We start from the raw sequence: 21,731 nt of genomic DNA, 5'->3' as shown, positions 1-21,731 counted from the left end.
TACAAAGTAACACCATCAAAGCTGTGTGAGTTATAGAGCTGATTCAGTCACACTCGTCAAAATTTTTATTTCCTGTTTAAATGAAAGTCAAAGCAGACAAACACGGGGTATTACCGACATCGACGGGAAAAAAAACTGCTCGTCTTATTCATTATTTTGAAAGGTTTGACCGGAACAGCCTCCTTGACCGTGGTTAACCCGGTGCGAGTCTGACGTGAGTGCGTTGCTTGTGGAGTGTTTGGCTAACCCTCACTCCGAGCACAGAGTGTAACTCTGCCGGTGGAGGGGGCTTTTTCTACCGTCAGGCTAGCCGAGAGCCGCGGTCTGAGCGAAGGCAACACCAGGGAAAGCCGTCGGAACAAAAGACGACGAGTCGCGCAGCGGGTCCAGGTGCTGTTTGCCGTCCAACAAACCGAAGATCGTTTCCTCGCTCGTGTTGCAGTGGATGCTTTCCTGGTGTTTCCTGTGGTAAACGCGTGTGCTCTGATGTTTCACGGTAAGTTGGTGCGAAGCCCCGGTGCCATTCGTGCCTGTGCTCTTCCACCATGCCAGACTCCACTTTAAAGTCTTCCCATTTAAGGAGCGCTTGTTGTAGCACAAGAAGTTAGAGCGTACGGCGCAGGATACACGAAACCGTTTCAGTGAAAAGGCTGCCTGTTTACGGCTCTTGTCGGATGTTTCCAGTGCTACACAGCTGGAGGGGTTTATTCACCGAGATGAGACCGAATGGCTTAATTTACTAAGCACGTTTACAAACGGATGATGTTCGTGGCTGGTTTGTGACACAAGGATCACAGCAGGCGTGGAAGGCAACGTTTACATGTTGGTGCTGAGCTCTGCTATAGAATAGAACAGAATAATCCTTTAATTGTCCCACAAGGGGAGATTTGGTTGTAACAGCAGCCAGAAAGACACATATACAAACAAACAGTACACAGAACAGAAACATACACAATTTTTCTTACATATTTACATCAAGGACAATGGTTACTATAAACAGAGTACTGTACAGTTATTAAATTAAATAACTACAGATAAGAGGCAAACCCAGGATGTAGTGCTATGATGTGTGGTTTGGACAAAGAGACTGAAGATGCTCACGTTTTCACTGGGCGTGATGGACAGGGTTGGAGACAGGGTTGGAGACGAGGCTGAGATGGTTTGGACTTGTGCAGTGGAGAGATGCTGAGGTGATCCGCTCTGGTGACTCGTACAGGGAGCAGCAGAAAGAAGACGATCATTAAGACAACCGGGTACAATGGTTGAATGAATTAATATTGAAAGATGCAAACGTAATGCCTTTATTCAGCACAGCTTCAATAATGTTTAGCTGTGGGCTTTGGGGAGGCCAGTCCATGACTGATGTTTTATATCCAGGTTTGTTTTTGCTGCACAGTCCAAACATGCGTGTGCTTAGATCATTTGGTGATTCCAGATCACCCTGAGGTGGATCAGTGGAAGATGATGGATGGATGAAAAAATGATTTATTAGTTTTTGTATGACCAATTTCCCTCTGAATGTCACATTTAACACTATTATAAAAGAAAAACATCAAAAGGAGACAATCTTCACATTAGAAAGGTGTAAGGAGTTTTCCTGTAATGCAACTCAGATTGGAATAAATGACACTCAGACAGGTTTTACAAATTAACGTGCACGGGAGAGAACTGGACAGGCGCCGTTCCTTCGCTTGACCCCAGTTGCTCTCGTCCGCTCTCCCGTAACACTGCTCTTTTATTGTGGTTACATGAATATGCATAGGTTCATTAACATATAACGTATACCTTGTTTGTGTGTGTGTGTGTGTGTGTGTGTGTGTGTGTGTGTGTGGTCGAGATAGGACCCCGTGAAGACTCCCCAAAGCTGGTGCCAGGAGTCTAGCGGTCCATCTAAACAAAAGGCTCTTAGACTAAAACAGATACAGAGTAGGTGTCCTCCTATACCATAAATCAGTAAGAGAAGGTACAACCTCTCTCATGCTCCCAGGATGTGTGTGTGAAAGTCAGAGAGCTCTGGAATGCACACAAAGCTTGCACAACGTAACTTCTCTAGTAAAAAAGAGCAAACACATCTAGAAAAGCTTAAACAAAATGTACTTCTAAACATAAACATAATAAAATCTTTCAACAAAAGGCCAAGTCCTCTCCATCTGTGCTGGGGAATTTCAGACGTGTTGTGGATGGTCATCAGTTCTGTTGTCCCAAGGTGAAGATCCTATAAGAGCTTGAGCGTGTAAGAAAGCGCTTGGTGACAGTGGGATAAAAGTAAATGGCCTGTATTTATATAGCGCTTTACACATCCAGTCATCCACCCATTGGTGATGGCAGCTACATTGTAGCCACAGCCACCCTGGGGCGCACTGACAGAGGTGAGGCTGCCGGACACTGGCGCCACCGGGCCCTCTGACCACCACCAGTAGGCAACGGGTGAAGTGTCTTGCCCAAGGACACAACGACCGAGACTGTCCAAGCCGGGGCTCGAACTGGCAACCTTCCGATTACAAGGCGAACTCCCAACTCTTGAGCCACGATCGCCCAGTAGGAAGAGCTCTGGTAGAAGCAGGCTCAGTGAAGGTCAGCCATCTGCCACAGCAGGCTGGAGAAGTAAAGGTAACAAAAACAGCAAAGAGAAGATGTGAGCAACACTGAAAGGTACTAAAAGACTTTTGGGATACAGTTGTTCCTTTGCTGCCTGCACAGACAAGCTTCAGCCAATAATATATTGGCTGAAGAGCAGATGCTGTGTGTGGTGGAGGTGCTCCTGCTGAGCACAGCAGTCTGTGTGCAGCCTCTCAGGCTCAGCCTCTTTGTTGGTAACTGGTGGATTGCGAGACACATGCCATCACTCTGTAGGACTGCAGTCGAACCTCTTCAGATGGGGGTTGGCAGCAAATCCCGTTCACCATTTTGCAACTGAGTGGGTCCCTTTGCATGGAGGAAAATCCAGTAGTGGAAACAGATGTGCGCGTTCATTGGAGAACGAAGCGAGCTCCATCGAGCTGTGAAATGGAGGATTAAAAGGCAAAGTACTTAGTAAGGCCTGTGACATGTGCAAAAGTAATGTCCTGTTTTAATGAAGTGGCATGGCAGAGACGTGTGGCTGTGCAAAGGTTTCAGGCACTAAAACGGTGGGAAAAGTCTCTGCAGCAGTGACAGAGCTGAAAGCAGAATTCCAAAGTCCTGGTTTTGGGGCTCAGGTGGACCTGCATTAAAAACAGATGGGAATGACTGCATCAGGAACACTTTGGAAAACAACAAACGCAGCTGCAGAGTAATTCTATCAGAATCTGCCTCTGCCCCCGCTCACGTACGATGGGATGAAGTGAAGTAGAGAACGGTCCTGCGGTCTGACTGTCTTAGACTTTGAGTGCTGGGTTAAAGAGGAGAGGGACCTTTTACTAGCACACGGTTTAAAAACCAGCTTCGGTGGGGGTGGGGTCTCAGGCAGGGGTACCTTAAACATTATGCACATATTCCAGCAGCACAGCTCTGTAGGATCCTGTCATCCACTGAAAACACTGTGAATTATAAAATGAAAAATCATAGAAACAAGGCATCAAGCAGCTGATTACAGCACAACATGTAATGTGTCCTGATCATTGGATGCTGCTTTTTATTTACAGTGTTGCAACTTTTGTAATAAATCAGATGTGTCGTTGGCAAAAGGACGCCATCTTCAAACATCCCCACAGTCGAATCATGTTTGTAGCTTATACATTTTAGATAGCTTTGGCTTTTAGCAGAGCGTCAGCTGGACCTGTGTTGTTGCAGGTGACGTTGTGCTGCTGTCTCACCGGCTCCATCGTTAAACTGAGTGTTTGGGATGAATGTGCCTCTCGACACGCTGTTGAATCTTCATGTTTCTATGCAGGACTCGTCGCTGTGATCTGATGATGGGACAGGGTGCTGCTGGGAGTGACTGCAGCCCTGGAGGCTGATGAATCTGCTCCATCAGCCAGTCAGGATGCACATAGCTTCAGTCGGGGTCAGCAAGTTCTGCTTCCTGTTTTCTCTCGCATTCTGCGGCCTCCTGCTCCTGCTCATTCCAGCTCTCCAGCCCCTTCCACGCCAAGTGGACCTGCCTAAGCCCCGACCCCAGGCCAGACCTGCCCAGGTGGGGACGTCACACCAAGTCAGGGTTCCAGGGGGTTTTTTACATGCTGGGAAGAAAGAAATAACCGCGGGTCTTAACAGGAGCTCAGAAGGGCTGGGGAAACCCATCAAAACTGAAATTAGCAGGAACAGCTATCCCAAAACAGGAAAGGGTGTCAGAAGAATCCCTGAAAGAGGCGTTGGTGGACCTCAAGAGTATAGGTCACATGACAAGTTGGAGCTGAAGGACATTTTTATTGCAGTAAAGACAACCAGGAAGTATCACAAGTCCAGACTGGAGCTGCTCATTCAGACCTGGGTGTCTCAAGCTAAAGAACAGGTGAGTACCACTCCTGTTTTTCACGTGGCTGTGCACCCCAGTGTCCATCTGTATCTGTTAGGCTTCCCTTTTGTTGATCCAGGCAGTGGTTTATTGTCTCAAACAGATGCCAGACAGAAACAATCCTAATATAAAATGGATAAATAGAATAAATGATCATTTAACAACAGTTGAAACATCTCTAAAAAAAAAAAAAATGGCACATGAGAAATGTGATAGAAATATAAGACATTCAAAATATATTTAAATAGAATAAAAGATTCTCAGCTGCCTGAAAGTTTTTAAAATAAATATTTACTTGTTAAGTCTGCACCTGCTCTCTGTACACCTTAAACATATTTATACCTTTTACAGTCAATCATTACATACATTTTTGGGGACAAAAATAGCATAAAATATAAGAGAAGTAAAACTAACCCTGTGCTGCACATTCAAACCTTCTGCTGTAGACGAAACAACTAAATGATAATTGTCTGATTACACATTACTGAAAGTAATTCTTAGCTGCAGAAATGAGTGGAGGTTTTTTGTCTCCCGATGATGCAAACTATTTTAGTTGCGGTGCTGAAAGGTTGCGCTTTGCATGGACACAGCTCTCACTGCAGAGCAGCGGTGTAAGTGTAAGGCTGCTGAGTGCTGTTGGATTTAAATGTGTGAGTGTGCCACAGTTGTGCTGTGTCAGTTAAAACTCTGCATTAAAGTGAGCTGAAACTGAGACTGAGAGCGCTGCTGTAAGGAGACAAGTGGCTGTGGCAGAAACACATCCTCACAGCATGTAGTGAGCACATGTGATTTGGGCTGTGTATACACACAGGTGCTAGTCCTGAAAGATTTACCGTTGCGTACACTGTGTGTCTCTTTAGGGTGGATTTTGAGATTGCATAGCTAATGTGGTAAAGTTTGTCCTCGGTGACATTTAGCACAACCGCAGCACATTTTAAAAACAAAATCTTCATGTGCTGTGTCAGAGTTATGAGCTCAATCAGGAATCATTCTGCTGCTCACTCAGTGTGCTTTACTGTCTGCTGTACACAACAGCTAATGCTTAACATCCAGGTGTGTGTGTGTGTGTTTCTGTTGCATTGGGGTGGCAGGTCTGGCCCCCAAAGTGGCACACTGGAACAGACTGAGACCTTTTCAGTTCAGTTCCATTTTAAAATACAGACACATATTTTAAAATGGTACAGATGCTGGATTTGACAGCCGGTGGAGTGTTGCCATGCCAGAATCTTAGGGCAGATTGTATAGTTCTCCTCTGCAAATATTTGTGACAACTTTGCGGTGCAGTAAAAGGACTTGTACTGTAGTCCAGCAGAGTGGTCTTGGATCCCTTGTAAGTGTGGGAATAGGCTGCTGCGACGTGGCCAGCGCGCCTGCTGCTCATCAGTGACAGAGCTTTAAATGCAAGAGGGGAAATAAGAAAGGCTTGTCTGCTTATTAACTGACTGCAGGGACTGGATCAGAAAATAAAAATTGAAGTGCAAGTGCTGTGCAGGTCTGAAGTGAGCACTATTAAAAGCTACTATGGAGTCCCAGTGCTGGACAAAGAGCCTCAGTTTGCAGCCTGCTCCACTTCAGCCACGTCACAGTCAGACACAACTGTTCCAGTTCAGTTTGTCGACCCAGTATCAGCAGTGTGGCTCAAACCAGTTTCAGGTCCAGGTCTGCTGTGAAAGGGTTCGTCTGTGTTGGTTAACTACTTACTTCCAGATGCTGGAGAGTGTTACAGGCCTGTCGCTGCATTATTTCACTGCTCTCAGATCAGTAAAATGTGTCCTGTATGTTTAAATCTGCCTGTAAAACTAAAGGCTGCTCCTCCCTGAAGCTGCTGTCACATGCAGTGCTTTCCATTTAACGAATCAGCACAGAAATAACACAGATCTGCAAAAAACAAAACATTTTTCAGCTGCTTGGGATATTTTTGGCATATTTTATGTTTTTCAGGGTGCTGAGTCCAAAACTGATTTCCACTTCCCTCCATCATGTACAGTTATTTTGCAAAACATGAGGAGTTTACATTTTTAAAAAAGCCCAACAGTGATTAAAAAACCCCAATATTTTATTACAATTACCTATCCAGAGACGCCTTACCTTTCTCTATGAACAAAATAAACCTGTTGGGACATGACAAGAAAACCTGACCAGATGGAATTTTTAAAATATTGTTCCTGCTTTCAGTGATTAAAAATCTATAAGAAACGGTCAAAAAATCCTATGCAGTTTTTTGGTTGCAGACCTGTGTAATCATACAGTATAAATGAGGTTAAGAAAGGAGAGAAATCATTGAGGCCAGAGCTGTAGATGGTTTGGGTATGTAGGATGTCTGAAATGACTCTTAGATGAGGTGACTGGGGCCAAGACCTCCTCCCAGTGAGACCATGGCACAGACCCAGCACACGCTGAGATATCATCTCTCTGGACTGGGGAACATCTCGGTGTGTCCCCTGAAGTGCTGGAAGAGGTGGTTGGGTTGGACCTGCAGCTGTAAAGTGGAGGGATGGATGTGCTACATTTATTTTACATTAAAGAAGTAATGTATAGTGTCCAGCCTGATGTCACCTTATGCATAAATCATCAGTCCCAGTGTAGAGTGAGGAGTCCAGCTGATGAATGCAGAACAAATAATTTGACGTTCAAACCCAAATAAAGAGTCGGTGCAGCTGGTGACTGTGTGTTTCTAAAATAAATGAAGCTTGTGCTCCATCTTTGCTCTTCCTCTTGCAAATGCTGGTCTTGATCAACGCGAGCAAACAAAGGAGTGAAGCTGTTCTTCACTGTGTCCTCACTGGAGAGCATTAGCTTGTGTAATTGTGCGCTTGCACAACTCTAACAGCGTTTCCTTGTTTGTTTCAGACTTTCATTTTCACTGATGGTGACGACAAGGAGCTGCAAATGAGGACTGGTAAGAGGAACACATTTTACAGGGGAAAAAGGATGACAACCAAAATGTCCCTCAGACTGCTGCAGCAGTGTGATCCAATGTTGTGCTGACACAGTGGAGACGATCCAGTGCACGCTGCAGAGGGCTTCGAACAGGGCTGAGTAATCTGCTGTTTGTGCAGTGCTGACCTTTATCACAGCATGTGTGTACATTTAGAAATTAGGCTCATCCTGATAGTGAGAATGCAATATTTTAAACTGATGATGTTCAACACAATTTTTGATACCATGTGGACAAACAAAAGCTGTTGTTACAACCTTAAAATTTAGACCTTTAAAAAGAATGAAATAGGCTGAAAAATGTTGAATGTCCATGAGTCCGCGGTGCTGTGTGTGAAAGCTGACTTCTGGGTGACATCTGGGTGTCCCAAAGGAAAGAAGCCCAGCTCGTACGAGGGTGTCAGTACTGTGGACAGTTAGCATTGAAATGGTTTGAAATATTTAGATCTCAGATGCATGTTGATGGTGCTGTCAGACAAATCACATCATATGAAGCCAGTTATAGATCAATCACTTCCTGTTACAACACACAGTTGTGTTTTTTTTGTAGCTTATCTGCTGCACTAAAATACAAAAGTAGAACAGCTAACAGATCATCTGCAGAGGAATGGCTTATTTGAAGAGTTTCAGTCAGGTTTCAGAGCTCATCACAGCACAGAAACAGCTTTAGTGAAGGTTACAAATGATCTTCTTATGGCCTCTGACAGTGGACTCATCTCTGTGCTTGTCCTGCTAGACCTCAGTGCTGCGTTCGATACTGTCGACCATAATATCCTATTAGAGCGATTAGAACATGCTGTAGGTATTACAGGTACTGCACTGCAGTGGTTTGTATCATATCTATCTACTAGACTCCAATTTGTACATGTAAATGGAGAGTCCTCTTCACACACTGAGGTCAATTATGGTGTTCCACAGGGTTCAGTGCTAGGACCAATTCTGTTTACATTATACATGCTTCCCTTAGGCAGCATCATTAGAAGACATAGCATAAATTTTCACTGCTATGCAGATGACACGCAGCTCTATCTATCCATGAAGCCAGGTAACACACACCAATTAGTTAAACTGCAGGAATGTCTTAAAGACATAAAGACCTGGATGGCCGCTAACTTTCTGCTTCTTAATTCAGATCAAACTGAGGTTATTGTACTCGGCCCTGAAAATCTTAGAAATATGGTATCTAAGCAGATTCTTACTCTGGATGGTATTACCTTGGCCTCCAGTAACACTGTGAGGAACCTTGGAGTCATTTTTGACCAGGACATGTCCTTCAATGCACATATTAAACAAATATGTAAGACTGCTTTCTTCCATTTGTGCAACATCTCTAAAGTTAGAAATATCCTGTCTCAGAGTGATGCTGAAAAACTAGTTCATGCATTTATTACTTCCAGGCTGGACTACTGTAATTCTTTATTATCAGGATGTCCTAAAAACTCCCTGAAAAGCCTTCAGTTTTCAGGCCCCTCTTCTGTGGAACCAGCTTCCAGTTTGGATTCAGGAGACAGACACTATCTCTACTTTCAAGATTAGGCTTCAAACTTTCCTTTTTGCTAAAGCATATAGTTAGGGCTGGACCAGGTGACCCTGAATCCTCCCTTAGTTATGCTGTTGGGAGATTCCCGTGATGCACTGGGTGTTTCTTCTTCACTCACTATCTGTTTATAAAACTCTCTCAGAATTTTGCACACAGCTCTACAGGAGTCTATTCAAACGCTCATGTCACATGCTGTCTCATCAAAAAGATAATGTACTGTAGCCACATGGATCTATGCAGGTCTGAAACAAAGCAGAGTTACTGCCATTATATCCAGTCTACATATGGAGATGCAGTGGGAGGCTCTAAGTAATGTCACATTAAGTTTCTTCTGTTGTCTCTTCACCAGGAGCTAACATCATCAACACTAACTGCTCAGCAGCTCACACCCGACAGGCTCTGTGCTGCAAGATGTCTGTAGAGTACGATAAATTCATCGAGTCTCAGAGGAAGTGAGTGATTGCAAGGATGTGGCAGTTAGCTCTGACTCTGAGAGCAGCCTGCACGTCTGACCCTGTGTGTTTGCATCGTAGGTGGTTCTGCCACGTGGATGATGACAACTACATGATCCTGCCCAGCCTGCTGCGGCTGCTCTCGTCTTACCACCACAGCCAGGACGTCTACCTGGGCCGGCCCAGTCTGGATCACCCCATAGAGGCTGCAGAGAGGGTCAAGAGTGACGGTTCGGTGGGTCAGCCATCGGCTTAGTGAGAGATTTTGGCTCCACTCACACACAAATAAGGGAAATTTGGCGACGCTGTCCACAGTCCCCTGTGGCATGAAAGTTGGCGACATGTAATAAGAGCTAGCTAATGTGCTCTTTCCTTTCTGGTTCAGGTGTCTGTCAAGTTCTGGTTTGCCACAGGTGGAGCAGGCTTCTGTATCAGTCGAGGTCTGGCCCTGAAAATGAGTCCGTGGGCCAGGTAGGATGCTGACTCTGCTTTGAAAGGATTTTCACACTGTTATATTTTGTACCTTCTGGTGCAAAATATACACATATATACACATATATACATATATACGTGATCTTTTTAACTCGCATAAAATCTCTGTGCAGCCCCTGTGAGGGTCACTTTACACTTGATTTTGGAAACCACTTCATTATTTTATGCATACTTGATCCTGACAAAGCTCAACTTGAAGGACACTGTTGTCTTGTGTTTCAGTTTGGGGAATTTCATCAGCACAGCAGAGAAGATCCGACTTCCAGATGACTGCACCATCGGCTACATCATCGAGGCGCTGTTGGAGGTTGCTTTGACACACACGCACCTTTTCCACTCTCACCTGGAGAACCTGCAGAAGCTGCCCATTGACACTGTGCTGGAGCAGGTGAGCGACAGGTGACAGGGGAAGGTGTTTTACAGAGCTCTGAAACAAGAGTTCAGTAAAACCTGAAAAACTTCTAAATGTAGTTCAATTAACAGATTTTGTAAAACAACCCACAAAACCAGTGTGAACTAAAGGTGAGCAGGAGATGATACCAGCTCACTCAATGTTATAATGGAAACACATTCATCCCAATATATTTTAATATCTTGACGCATTTAGAAAATACAGCCTTACAAACACACAATTCAATTTAATTTTATTTATTTAGCACCAAATCACAACAACAGTCACCTCAAGGCACTTTATACTGTAAGGTCGACCCTACAATAATACACACAGAGAAAAACCCAACAATCATATGACCCCCTATGAGCAAGCACTTTGGCGACAGTGGGAAGGAAAAACTCCCTTTTAACAGGAAGAAACCTCCGGCAGAACCAGGCTCAGGGAGGGGCGGGGCCATCTGCTGTGATTGGTTGGGGTGGGAGAAGGAAGACAGGATAAAGACATGCTGTGGAAGAGAGACAGAGATTAATAACAGGTATGATTCAAGGCAGAGAGGTCTATTAGCACATAGTGAGTGAAGAAGAAACACCCAGTGCATCATGGGAATCCCCCAGCAGCCTACACCTATTGCAGCATAACTAAGGGAGGATTCAGGGTCACCTGGTCCAGCCCTGTCATTTAACAATGTGTGCATTCCTCTTCCACACCTCCATCAGCTGATCCTGCTGTCGTTATTAATCCACACATTTGTTTAGATTCACTAAAATCCGTCATTTTCACATGTGATTTGGGTTTTTCAGTGAAAGCAGCTGTGATGCGAGTCTCCATTAAATCTTGATTCATTGTACACTGTATGATTGTTTTGCTGTAGGTGACTCTGAGTTACGGAGGGTTTGAGAACAGAAGAAATGTAGTCGGTGTGGTTGGAGGATTTTCACTGGCTGAGGACCCCACAAGGTAAACACTGACACACGGCGTGCCCACGCTGAACATCAGAAAACATGGTTACATTTACCGTCTGTATGAGCTGTGGTCACAGTATTCAGTTATTCTAATTATTGCTGATGGTTTCATGTAATTAACGTGAACTGTGATCCTTTCTGTTCCACAGGTTTAAGACGGTCCACTGCCTTCTGTATCCTGACACTGAGTGGTGTCCAAAGCTCAAACCGCGCCACAGAAACTGAATTCCAGTGTGAACATTTATCCTGCAGAGTCGCTCTGAACTCTCACTGATATTCATTAAACACATGAAGTAAAGCCTTAAAAGTTGAAGCCAAAGAATGCCGTTTGAAGACCATCCAGGCCTGCAGAGCCGAGAGTTTCTCCACTTCTGACAAGGTTTTAAGAGTCGACCACATTTACCTTCTCTCAATTCAAGATATATTTTTAGCATGTTTTTTATGGTCGAGCAGAAGCTGAATAAGGTGAAGTTCCTCGGGAACAGCGCCTCGGGACGACCATAAGGCGTTCACTTCTGCATCTACACTGAACATGAACTGTGATTGGATGGCACGTGATGATCTTAGAAAGCCTTTCTGAAAGCCTCAGTGACCCTGGTTGAGCTCCGGGTAACCGCGGGCGATTATCTATGAATAATCAAGTGACTGTTGCTAAATTGACGCTAACACAGTAACAATGATGGACAGCTGGTGTACAAACACTTCATGCGTGTGCAGGTTGTGTGTCATTCAAGCCAACAAACCAAAGTTGTTTTTAAAGGGCGATGGTAACGCCGAGGTGACTGTAAAACGCAGTCTCTCTTATCTTCTACCTGAGCTAGGCGAGTTAGCTTACAGGGTTTTCCAAGTTTAGGTCAACAGCTCTTACATGACAGATTTATGTGTTCCTGTTACTTTGATAAATCACTGACTGGAGCTGAAAAGCCCGGCTCATCTCAGTACATTAAAGTGAAGTATTAAAACTGTTTGAAGGAGGTAGAAGTTTCCTGGTTGGCTGTTTCAGCTGTGGTCTGAAGAAGCATGAGATCTATTATTGTGACGCCTGTTTTTCTGTTTCTGTGATTAGACTGACTGCTGCAGATGAGGAGAGGGTGGTAAAAACTGAGGGACACTAACATCGTTCTGCTGCTTTGTACTTTAGTTTTAAACGGGGTCAGTGAGTCTGTGTGGGGAAAGATTTAGAGTTGGTGTTTGCTGTGAGTCCTCTGCTCACAGCAAACACCAACATGTAGACGTGTGCACGGTACATGAAGGACCTCACAGTACTTTCATGTACTTGTACGCTCGTGATGGAAGAACAGGATGTTCATTCGTTTAAACACAAACAAACATGAACTTGGATCAAGATGAATGTTTGAATGTTTGACATGTACAGTGTGATTGAGGGGACACCCGTGTGACCGCCGTGGCCCCTCGTAGCTCTCCTCCTGTCTGTGGCCGAGCGCTGCTTTGCTCCTGGCACTTCTATAACGTTACCAGCTGTGGTGACGTGTCAGTGCAAACTACTCTATGGGTTTTATGTAAACTTCTTTGCATTTCTTGTAGTTTTAGCTCCACAGGAATAATCAGCAAGTCACAGCTCAGAGGCTGGAGCATGAAATGAATAATGTTGGTTGTAGTTTGTAGCTTCAGTCAGGTCAAAGGCAGAGTAGCACACAGTGGTCCGCACAGCATTATACGAGGTTTATTCTTTTAGCCGCAGAAGCCACAAATCCTGCCTCATAGCACCGACCACCAGCAGCAGCATCGTCTTTGAGACTGCTTTTAGACGACTCTGCACATTTACAGCATCCTGACCAGTGAGCATAGTGCAGGAATGTGTCACAGTCAGGCCGTAGTTTCCTGTGTGAAGATTTTTCCTAAACTTCCACTGCTCTGTCTTTCAAAGAGAATAAACCGGTTCTTTGTCTCCGTATATTCTGTCACTTCTGCCGGTGAAAGGTGTTGGCGTACAGCACCAGTCTGTTTGCACAAAAGACTAGAAACCAAACCCCACACCACGAGTCCCACTGCAGGTCAGTGAGTGAGACCGAGCGTGTTTTTGTCAAAGCTGCCACTGATCTGTTGTCAATAAAGCTTTTCTGCATTCCTAAGTGTTTCACAGTTTCTGTCACATTGATCTATTGAAGAGAAAACCACATAACCGAGACGATGCAGGGAAATATTCAGTGTATTGTGAATAACGTCGTGCATGTTGAAATTACACGTCTGTCAGATTTATAGAAGGTTGAGTCACACGGCCTCCTCGGGAGGGTCTCCTTGTAATTGCTTAACCACAAACTGATGAGCTCAGTGGGATCAACATGTGATTGGATGAATAACTGTGATGTCGTCCTTTATCACAACTTGAGTGTCCGTGGATGGAGCACAGACAAAAAGGGTGTGCAAATTAAAAGTGGAGCTACAAGTGAATTCAAAAATAAAATCAGCAAGAAACAACTTTTCCAGTATCATTTAAAATCTAGCAGTTACCTCGATACCTTACAGTATGGAGTTCAAAGTCACTGCTTCGGTTGTGTTGCACACAGCATCCGAAACACCAGCTTATAATGAAAGTCAGTGTGAAGAAGAGGAAAGGCAGACACATGCAGTACGATGCTGATAAAGACCAACAGCTTTCCCATCAGAACTACAGTTTATGCTCCAAAATAAGCAGCTAAGCTTTACAAACTGTAACATGAGTGCAAACTCGGACATGAGGAAAACCTCTAGATCAGACCTGGAGCTTCAGCACAGATTGAGGAAAGGAGAGTAGTGAGGAAGCATTTCAAGCCCAGACTAAGAGCTGACGTCAGACCTGCAGAGGACGACCTGTGTCATCGACACTGAAGCCTGACCCTGAGGAGGTCGAGAGTCCAACAAAACAGTTAAAAATGGAAAATCAATTGCAGAGATGCTACAAGCTGAAGAAATTATGACACATCAACAAACATTCAGAGAAATGTGGGAAACTGAGTACATGCCAGAGGACTGGATAGTCCGTTCCAGTCCTCTGGTGGAGCAGAGCTGCTGCTCCTCCACACTGGAAGGGCAGATGTTCTGATTAGAACAGACTGTGTCGTCAATGTGAACACCACCGTGTACGCTACATTTGTTGATTATAAAAAGACATGTGGAAGACCATGTGACACCTCTTCACTCTGAACACATGCTCAGGATGCAGCATGCAACCAGCCTTAAAGCGGACCGCTAACAGAGACCTGCAGAGAGCCGTGGGAAACAGGACAACAGAGAAGGCGTGGAGCTAGGCTACACCACAGAGGTCTGACTACAACCTTGGACACATGTTCCCTGATATTTAGATCATGAAAGAAGGATTTTATTAAAGGAAAAATGCTGTGATGTCACTCAGCATTTTTCCTCTAATAGTTTGTCAGTTTTCTTTAGTTGCACTAAATTATCCAGTGGATATTCAGGACCCCGGGGCCCATGCACCGCTGGGGCCATCCAGGAGGCAAATAAAACAAACTTGAGATCTTGAAACTCTAATTACTGGTATAATGAAATTATTTGTCCATATCTCACCTGCCTCTTTCTCTCCTACACTGACAAACTTGTAATTTCTTAACTTAACTAGCTTTTTTTTAGAAATTTCAGATATTTATTTATTTATTTTATTTAAAAGGGGAAAAAATTTGACACCTTTTCTACTAATGAACACGTCCCAGAAGTGAGCGTTTCCCGAGAATGGATGGTGATTTTTGAGTTGCGTAAACTAATAACATTATTTCTAACTAATCTTCGTATATTCTTCAGTAACACTCACACGTGACTCTGTCACCTGTTTGAAATGTTAGCACAAACCTTGAGTGTGCAGGTGGCCCGGAAACACACAGAAACATCAACTCTGATTAGAACTCGCAGTGATCATGTTCAACAAACGAGGTTTTGGATAACAGATGATCAAATCTGTGAACTCATTATATGATTTATAATTACATGAAAATCATCCCAGTGCCTGAGAGTGTCACTTGATTATTTCCAAGTATATGATGAAATACATCAAATATATATTATGCAGAAAAAATACAATAACGTTAACTGGAAAAGTGAACATTTAGTGGGGGAGGGTGCATGTGTGTAACTCCCAGGTTACAGTAGATCTACAGACACGTTTAGAGTGTTGTGGAAATAATCACAGCAGTGCTTCATTTGTTGTGACTGGATGATTTCAGTAACTTAAACTACAGAATGCGTTTCCTGCAGTGTGAATGCTGAGAGCTGAAATGTAAGAACTGTTGAATCTTTGGTGAAGAAATGTTCAATGAGCTGAAACAGAATCATTCAGCTGAAGGTGCAGAACTGTTGAAAGCTGAAGAAGAAGTGTCAAAGTTGGAAAGTAGCTGAACATCTTTAAAATATACATTAGAAAAAGACGACTAATGATATTCTGTAGCCTACTGTAAAAGTCAAGGATCTCAAACCATGAGTGACTTTGTTCCTGCTCTTCTGTGCCTCTGAATGAGGAACTGTAGTTTAGATCTGGTTTCCACCATAAACCAGAAACTGGTTTACTGTATCCACTGGGCAGGCATGAAGGAAGATCAGTTTTTGTGGTGTTGGTTTCAACCCGAAGCCCACTATCATCTCCAGCTGGAGGCGGTTGATGACTTTTGTAGACTTTAGTTCCACTTTATTCCCAACTCAAGCACTGAGCTATAAGCATTTACATTTAATTTTCTTCTCATATAGACACCTGAAGGAAAAATATTCTTTAACCACAGATGCAGACTGATGAAGAAATACTGAGGAGGGATTTTTTGATTTTGGGAAAAGTCAGTGTCTGTGTGTCTGACAGCAACAGCACAGAGTTTGGAGTTTTGGGGAAAAGCGCTTTTCTTTCTTCTTTTTCTTCCTGATTTGAAAGTCTGCTGACGTCTCTGTGCAGCATTGCTCGCTTCAGTGAGCAGCTGTGGATTTTCCTGAAAAACACTTTTGCGGTTACCGGTTATAAAATATGGCTTTTTGGGATTTCACAGAAATCCGGGAGCTTTGCAGCTCTCCGCCTTATATGGCAGGGCTGAGCGCGTGCTCCGTGCCTGTCCACGGGCAGCACGAGTGACCTGGAAGACAAACACGGTGTAGAGGCGGAGGACACACACACACACACACACACACACACACAGCTCTGTCCGCTGCGCTGTTGGTGAGTACCTGTCTTCTGTCATACAAACACAAAACACGAGGAACAGCACAGAGAACACGCGTGGAACATTTCACACTGCAGGGTGTGGAAGTTTTAGCCGAGCTAAGCTCGCTCAACACGTTCAGCCTGAGTGTCACGTGACTCGTAACTCCGTCTGTGGTGCTTCCACCTGCAGCGGCTCGCTCACCCACGCAGGCCGAACATGGAGGCTTCGTTTGCAGGTAAACGGGCTCTGGTCACCGGAGCAGGAAAAGGTAAAGGAGACACGCACGCACACGCACGCACGCACACACACGCAGCGACACCAGCAGGCTGCTTTACGAACAACATCCACCTTCGTGCAAATGCCCCCACCAACCCCAGTGTAGTCACGGGACCCCGAGACTAATTCTCCTCTAATTAAACTGAATATCAGATTAGTTTTTTTAAATGAATCCATCCTTGATGTAAAGTTTCACATGATTTCCATTTCAGCTTGATTTAGAAACAAGTTTCTGAACAGAACATAAATGTCAGCGTTCGCCCTGTGATTCTTAGACGTGACACAGCAGTAATGTTGATTTCATTAACACTCAGCTGAGCACAGAACAAACTATTATAGCTCCTTGTGTGCGCCCTGCAGGCCGCTGCATGTCCTTCACAGACAACAGGTTAGACAAATAGAAAACACAACACTAACATGTCCTTCTGTCGGCTTCCAACCATATTAGAGACGTTTAAAGTAAGTCTGATGGAAGCGATGAAGAAGCGTTGAAGTTACTGATTACTGTGAACTCAGCACAGTGTGGTGGAGGAATCTGATGACTCTGCACGTACCCTGAACCAGTGTCATCAGTGAGAAAGTGGAATAACAGGAGCTTTGTTGGTGGGACGAAGCCTAAGACATGTGTGGAATGTGTGTGTGTGAGAGTGTGTCCACTCTGTAATCAGTCTTTGTGTTTATGGATTCTTGTGTCCCAGGGATTGGTAGAGCCACAGCTCTGGCTCTGGCACACTGCGGGGCAAAGGTCATAGCGGTCACGCGAACACAGGCCGATCTCAACAGCCTGGTGGAGGAGGTGATCACCCCACACACACACACCCATCCGAGGGGCCCCAGCCCTGACCTTTGACCCACACGGTGGACTGTCAATCAGCATAAAGCATACCTTAGGCCACCTCTTAAAAATGATACGTATAAAACTCAACCACATGTATATCCACCATTAGGGTACTGACAGTGAGGAGCTGGAGAGGCTGTCGTGTGGCGTCTGTGGTATTATTGTAGGGTCTACCTTACAGTATAAAGCAGTTTGAGGTGACTGATGTTGTGATTCAGCGCTGTATAGATAAAATGTCCAAGAAGAGTCCAAAAGAAAAAGATACATTATTAAAATTATATATATGGATGGATTACAACACCACAGAATGAACAAACAAATATTTAGGAACCTTTCTGAAGACTCTTTATTTTTAAAAAGTCCTAGTTCAGTTCAGTTCAGTGTTATTTACACAGCACCAAATCACAACAACAGTCGCCTCAAGGTGCTTTATATTGTAAGGTCGACCCTACAATAATACATACAGAGAAAAACCCAACAATCACATGACCCCCTATGAGCAAGCACTTTGGCGACAGTGGGAAGGAAAAACTCCCTTTTAACAGGAAGAAACCTCCGGCAGAACCAGGCTCAGGGAGGGGCGGGGCCATCTGCTGTGATTGGTTGGGGACAGAGAAGGAAAACAGGATAAAGACATGCTGTGGAAGAGAGCGTCATAGCTTAAAAGAAAGTTACATGTAAAAAATCCAGAATGTCCTCTTTTTGCAGGGAGGCTTGACGTCACCGTTGCTTTAGCTTTAGCTCTGTGCCTGTAAGACATAAGAACACCATGACAGCTGTTTCTGTCAGTTCTCCGATGGAGCGTCTGTGATGCACAGACAAACCTAAGAGACTTTAATCGACTCTTTGCCGACAGCTTTGAACATGTTCTCAGTTTAAATCGTATTAATAAGTCCTTCAAACCTTTTCTGACTGTCGTTATATCAAACAGATTTTAATCAGCTGACGGGGGCTGATGACTTTAAACGCTGTTTAATGTAGTTTTCACTTGAAGTAGAATCTGCAGTACGTTCATCATGCAAAACTACAATAATAGAGAGATTTTTTTCAATACTGGTGTCAATCTGCACGGCTAACATAGGAAGTATTATCACCTAGTCATTTCACTGATTTGCTGCTCTAAGGCAGCAGCTGAAAGAAGAACAAAGCTACAGTGCACAGAGTTCGTCTGACCTTAGAACAGGTGTTCAGCATCTGGTTTAACTTGTTTTATGTTCTTGCACAGCTGCTGTAACCTCGTCAGAGTTTACTGTTTGTGAGGAGGACTATGACTGATTCAGTTCTGGGACCCAAACTCATCATAAATATTTGATGTCTCTTGTCTTCCTTCTAATCTGCGTCCGTCTGCTTTTCACTTCCTGTCACAGTGCGCCTCCATCACCCCGGTGTGTGTGGACCTCACAGACTGGGGGGCCACAGAGCTGGCCCTGCAGGGTGTTGGCCCTGTCGACCTGCTGGTCAATAACGCTGCCTGCGCCAACCTACAGCCATTTCTGGAAGTCACACCTGACAAGTTTGACCAGTAAAGCAAATATTCTCAACTTTTATATACGTTACTGAGGAAGTATGAGCTGTAAGGACACAGCACAGGCGCCTGTAAGCCAGAAGCGAGAGCTTCATCATGTGCTAACCTGTCACGTTTGTTGTGTCCTCCAGGGCATTCAGTGTGAATGTGAAAGCTGTGGTGCAGGTTTCGCAGGTAAAACAAACATGGCTGCATTATTAAACCACAGTGTTACTTTGCATTGGATTTGTTGGAAATGCATTGCTTTGAAGTTGATTATCAGCTGTGAATGAACCCATCACAATGTTCATCAGAGTGAGTGTTGGACACGGCGCTTTAGAAAACGCGTGTGATTGGGGCTTACAGTAAAATAGTGTTTTTTTTACCTCGATATTAAAAAATGTCTTCTGTAGATATGAAAACTCCGCCTCTATATCTGTGCCTCGCCTGTCGATCTGAGCCGTGCAAAAATCTGTGCTTTTAAAAAATGAGCAGATGACATTTTGTTCAATGAATTTTTTGACACTGATGTTATTGGTTAAGTTGGGTTTTGGAAAGTTTCTATGACAAAGCTTAATGCAGTTGAGTAGAGCTTGTAGGGGTGTTCGGTTGACCCGTCTCATTCATCAAACTGCTTCTGTGAAATGAAACAAAGCTCTGTCTGTTGGCAGTTAGTGGCTCGTGGTATGAAGGCCCGGGGATCGGGAGGCTCCATTGTTAATGTGTCCAGCCAGGCATCGCAGTGTGCCCTCAGAGACCACGCCGTCTACTGTGAGGAACACAGACATGGGCGCCACAGCCTCTATCACATTTAAATGAAGAAGCCAAGTGAGTGTAACAAACTGAGCTTCTGTTTCTGCTCAGGTGCTACCAAAGCGGCTCTGGACATGCTGAGTAAAGTGATGGCTTTAGAGCTGGGACCACACCAGGTACATCACTGACCTGTTTCCACCCACACAGTGCAGCTTCCACCTGACAGTTACTAATGCTAATGTGGTTAGCTCAGGTGCATCTTTGTGAAAGCAGTAACGGAGTTAGTTCATGCTGTGTATTTTTAAATGATCAGGAAATACAGGAAAAACAAAATATAAGCTAATGCAAGAAATTGTCCAGGAAATGTGAATATTAATTATTCCTGTAACTGCACCACTGTGTGGTCAGCTGTATCTGCCACTGAAAGTCATTTATACATGTGCCTCACATCATGTAAGGTGTTGAAAAGGATTGGAATACTTTGATGAGACCTGATATAACAGTGAAACACTGCATGTGATTGGTGAGAGGGGTGCTGGAGCACTATGAGCTGTGACACTGTGAAACACCTTCTGCAAACTCATAAAGCCTCGTGTGGTGTTTAGATGGTGGCAGATTCATAATCATACAACATCAAAACACAGGATGTAGGCTTTAAAATCCAAGGAGAGACCCCTCCAGCATGATAGTCGGAACATTGATTTTAAGTCACCCTTCGCTCTGTGAGGACGACAGGCCCGAAACCAAGTCTGCAAAATTCCCACCTGCACCACAGTGCTGTGTGATATGTGCAACATAGTGAAGGAGTTGTGTAAGAAGTTGCTGGCGCCTGGTGTCAGTGGTGTCGGCACCAACCTGAGACCAAAGTATTGTCCACACAGAGTTTTATAAAGGCTGGATCTAAACGACACACCTTAGTCTAACCTAGAGAACTCAATAACATTTATTGGAAGCAAACAATAAGACAGCAGCCAACACTAAATTTACTTATAAGTTCTATGGCCCAGTGTTTTAAAGCATGTATGAGGTTTCATACATTTGGGTTTAGGATGTTACTTTAGTTACTGCTGCCTGTCCGGCTGTTAACATGAAGAAAAGTATAGGACATTTGGATCAAGGTCGTCTGAACAAACACTGGATCTGACGTCTTTTCAGTGACTCGATTAACTGAGGTGTCGTCTTGTGATCAGATCCGCGTGAACACCGTGAACCCCACAGTGGTGATGACTGACATGGGTCGCTTGGGCTGGAGCGATCCTGAAAAAGCCAAGAGCATGAAGTCCCGGATCCCCCTGGGCCGCTTTGCAGGTCAGTTGCAGCAGTCTTCGTCAGGTAGAACATCACTGTGTTTGTGTTCAGCTCCTGTATACATGGAAATCTATCCTAATGTGAGAGGCAGTGTTACACCACAGACAGGTCACGAGTCCATGTGCAGCACTTCTTCACAGAGGGAGATCAGTTTGCATGATCCCAGTCGAGGGTTAGGGACATAACAACAGTGATAGTTAAGATGAGCAAAGAATCAGGTCTGCACACCATCCTCCACATAGTGTCATGGTTAGCTCTGTAAAGTTGAGTGTGATGTGTGTGTCTGTGTGCAGAGGTGGAGGAGGTTGTGAACAGCATTTTATTCCTGCTGAGTGATAAGAGCAGCATGATTAATGGAGTCACTCTGCCGGTGGATGGAGGCTTCCTGGCCTGCTGACCCACATCAGCCCCGGATCATCGTCCACCTGCTCGGAGGAAAAAGCCCCACTGTGTGACATTTTATTAAACTCAGCCTGTACAATTCACTTGTAGATATTCTTATTCACTGTGATTGTCTCTAATATAACTGGACTCAACCAGCGAGGGACCCGAAGAATAATTTGACCCATTGATGGAATTTGTGCTATTAAAAGATAAAAACATGCTGCTTCCTCAGTGCTGTTCAAGCTTCAAGTTTTAAAATCAGTATTAAAAACAAAACCTCGGTTTAAAACTTGATCGTGGTTTGTTTTGTTTGTTACTGAAATA

At 44.3% G+C, this 21,731-nt stretch overlaps 2 protein-coding genes across 2 annotated transcripts; both read left to right on the top strand.

Moving 5' to 3' along the window:
* Nucleotides 1-54: 54 nt before the first annotated feature.
* rfng (RFNG O-fucosylpeptide 3-beta-N-acetylglucosaminyltransferase) lies at nt 55-13,305 on the top strand. The gene is made up of 9 exons (XM_031739583.2): nt 55-496; nt 3,872-4,432; nt 7,286-7,334; nt 9,262-9,364; nt 9,446-9,599; nt 9,750-9,835; nt 10,079-10,244; nt 11,122-11,207; nt 11,362-13,305. The coding sequence occupies exons 2-9, from the start codon at nt 3,938-3,940 to the stop codon at nt 11,435-11,437; spliced, it is 1,215 nt and encodes a 404-aa protein (XP_031595443.1). The 5' UTR covers nt 55-496; nt 3,872-3,937; the 3' UTR covers nt 11,438-13,305.
* A 2,798-nt stretch (nt 13,306-16,103) lies between these two features.
* Nucleotides 16,104-21,699, top strand: dcxr (dicarbonyl/L-xylulose reductase). Its single transcript, XM_031739593.2, has 9 exons — nt 16,104-16,358; nt 16,534-16,612; nt 17,319-17,416; nt 18,826-18,980; nt 19,115-19,157; nt 19,634-19,733; nt 19,827-19,891; nt 20,906-21,023; nt 21,317-21,699. Exons 2-9 carry the CDS (start codon nt 16,561-16,563, stop codon nt 21,418-21,420), a joined length of 735 nt encoding a protein of 244 aa, XP_031595453.1. The 5' UTR covers nt 16,104-16,358; nt 16,534-16,560; the 3' UTR covers nt 21,421-21,699.
* Nucleotides 21,700-21,731: the final 32 nt, after the last annotated feature.

The sequence above is a fragment of the Oreochromis aureus genome, linkage group 8 (genome assembly GCF_013358895.1).
Source record: "Oreochromis aureus strain Israel breed Guangdong linkage group 8, ZZ_aureus, whole genome shotgun sequence".
In the NCBI taxonomy this organism is placed as follows: Eukaryota; Metazoa; Chordata; class Actinopteri; order Cichliformes; family Cichlidae; genus Oreochromis; species Oreochromis aureus.
This window is presented reverse-complemented; position numbering and strand designations above follow the sequence as displayed.

Excerpts from the sequence above, each read along its gene's own strand:
- dcxr (XM_031739593.2), top strand. The coding sequence starts at position 16,561 with ATGGAGGCTTCGTTTGCAGGTAAACGGGCTCTGGTCACCGGAGCAGGA. Across the intron at positions 19,734-19,826 it reads CAGAGACCACGCCGTCTACT|GTGCTACCAAAGCGGCTCTG; the intron begins GTGAGGAACACA and ends GTTTCTGCTCAG. Across the intron at positions 19,892-20,905 it reads TAGAGCTGGGACCACACCAG|ATCCGCGTGAACACCGTGAA; the intron begins GTACATCACTGA and ends TCTTGTGATCAG.
- rfng (XM_031739583.2), top strand. The coding sequence starts at position 3,938 with ATGAATCTGCTCCATCAGCCAGTCAGGATGCACATAGCTTCAGTCGGG. Across the intron at positions 10,245-11,121 it reads TTGACACTGTGCTGGAGCAG|GTGACTCTGAGTTACGGAGG; the intron begins GTGAGCGACAGG and ends GTTTTGCTGTAG. Across the intron at positions 11,208-11,361 it reads CTGGCTGAGGACCCCACAAG|GTTTAAGACGGTCCACTGCC; the intron begins GTAAACACTGAC and ends TCTGTTCCACAG.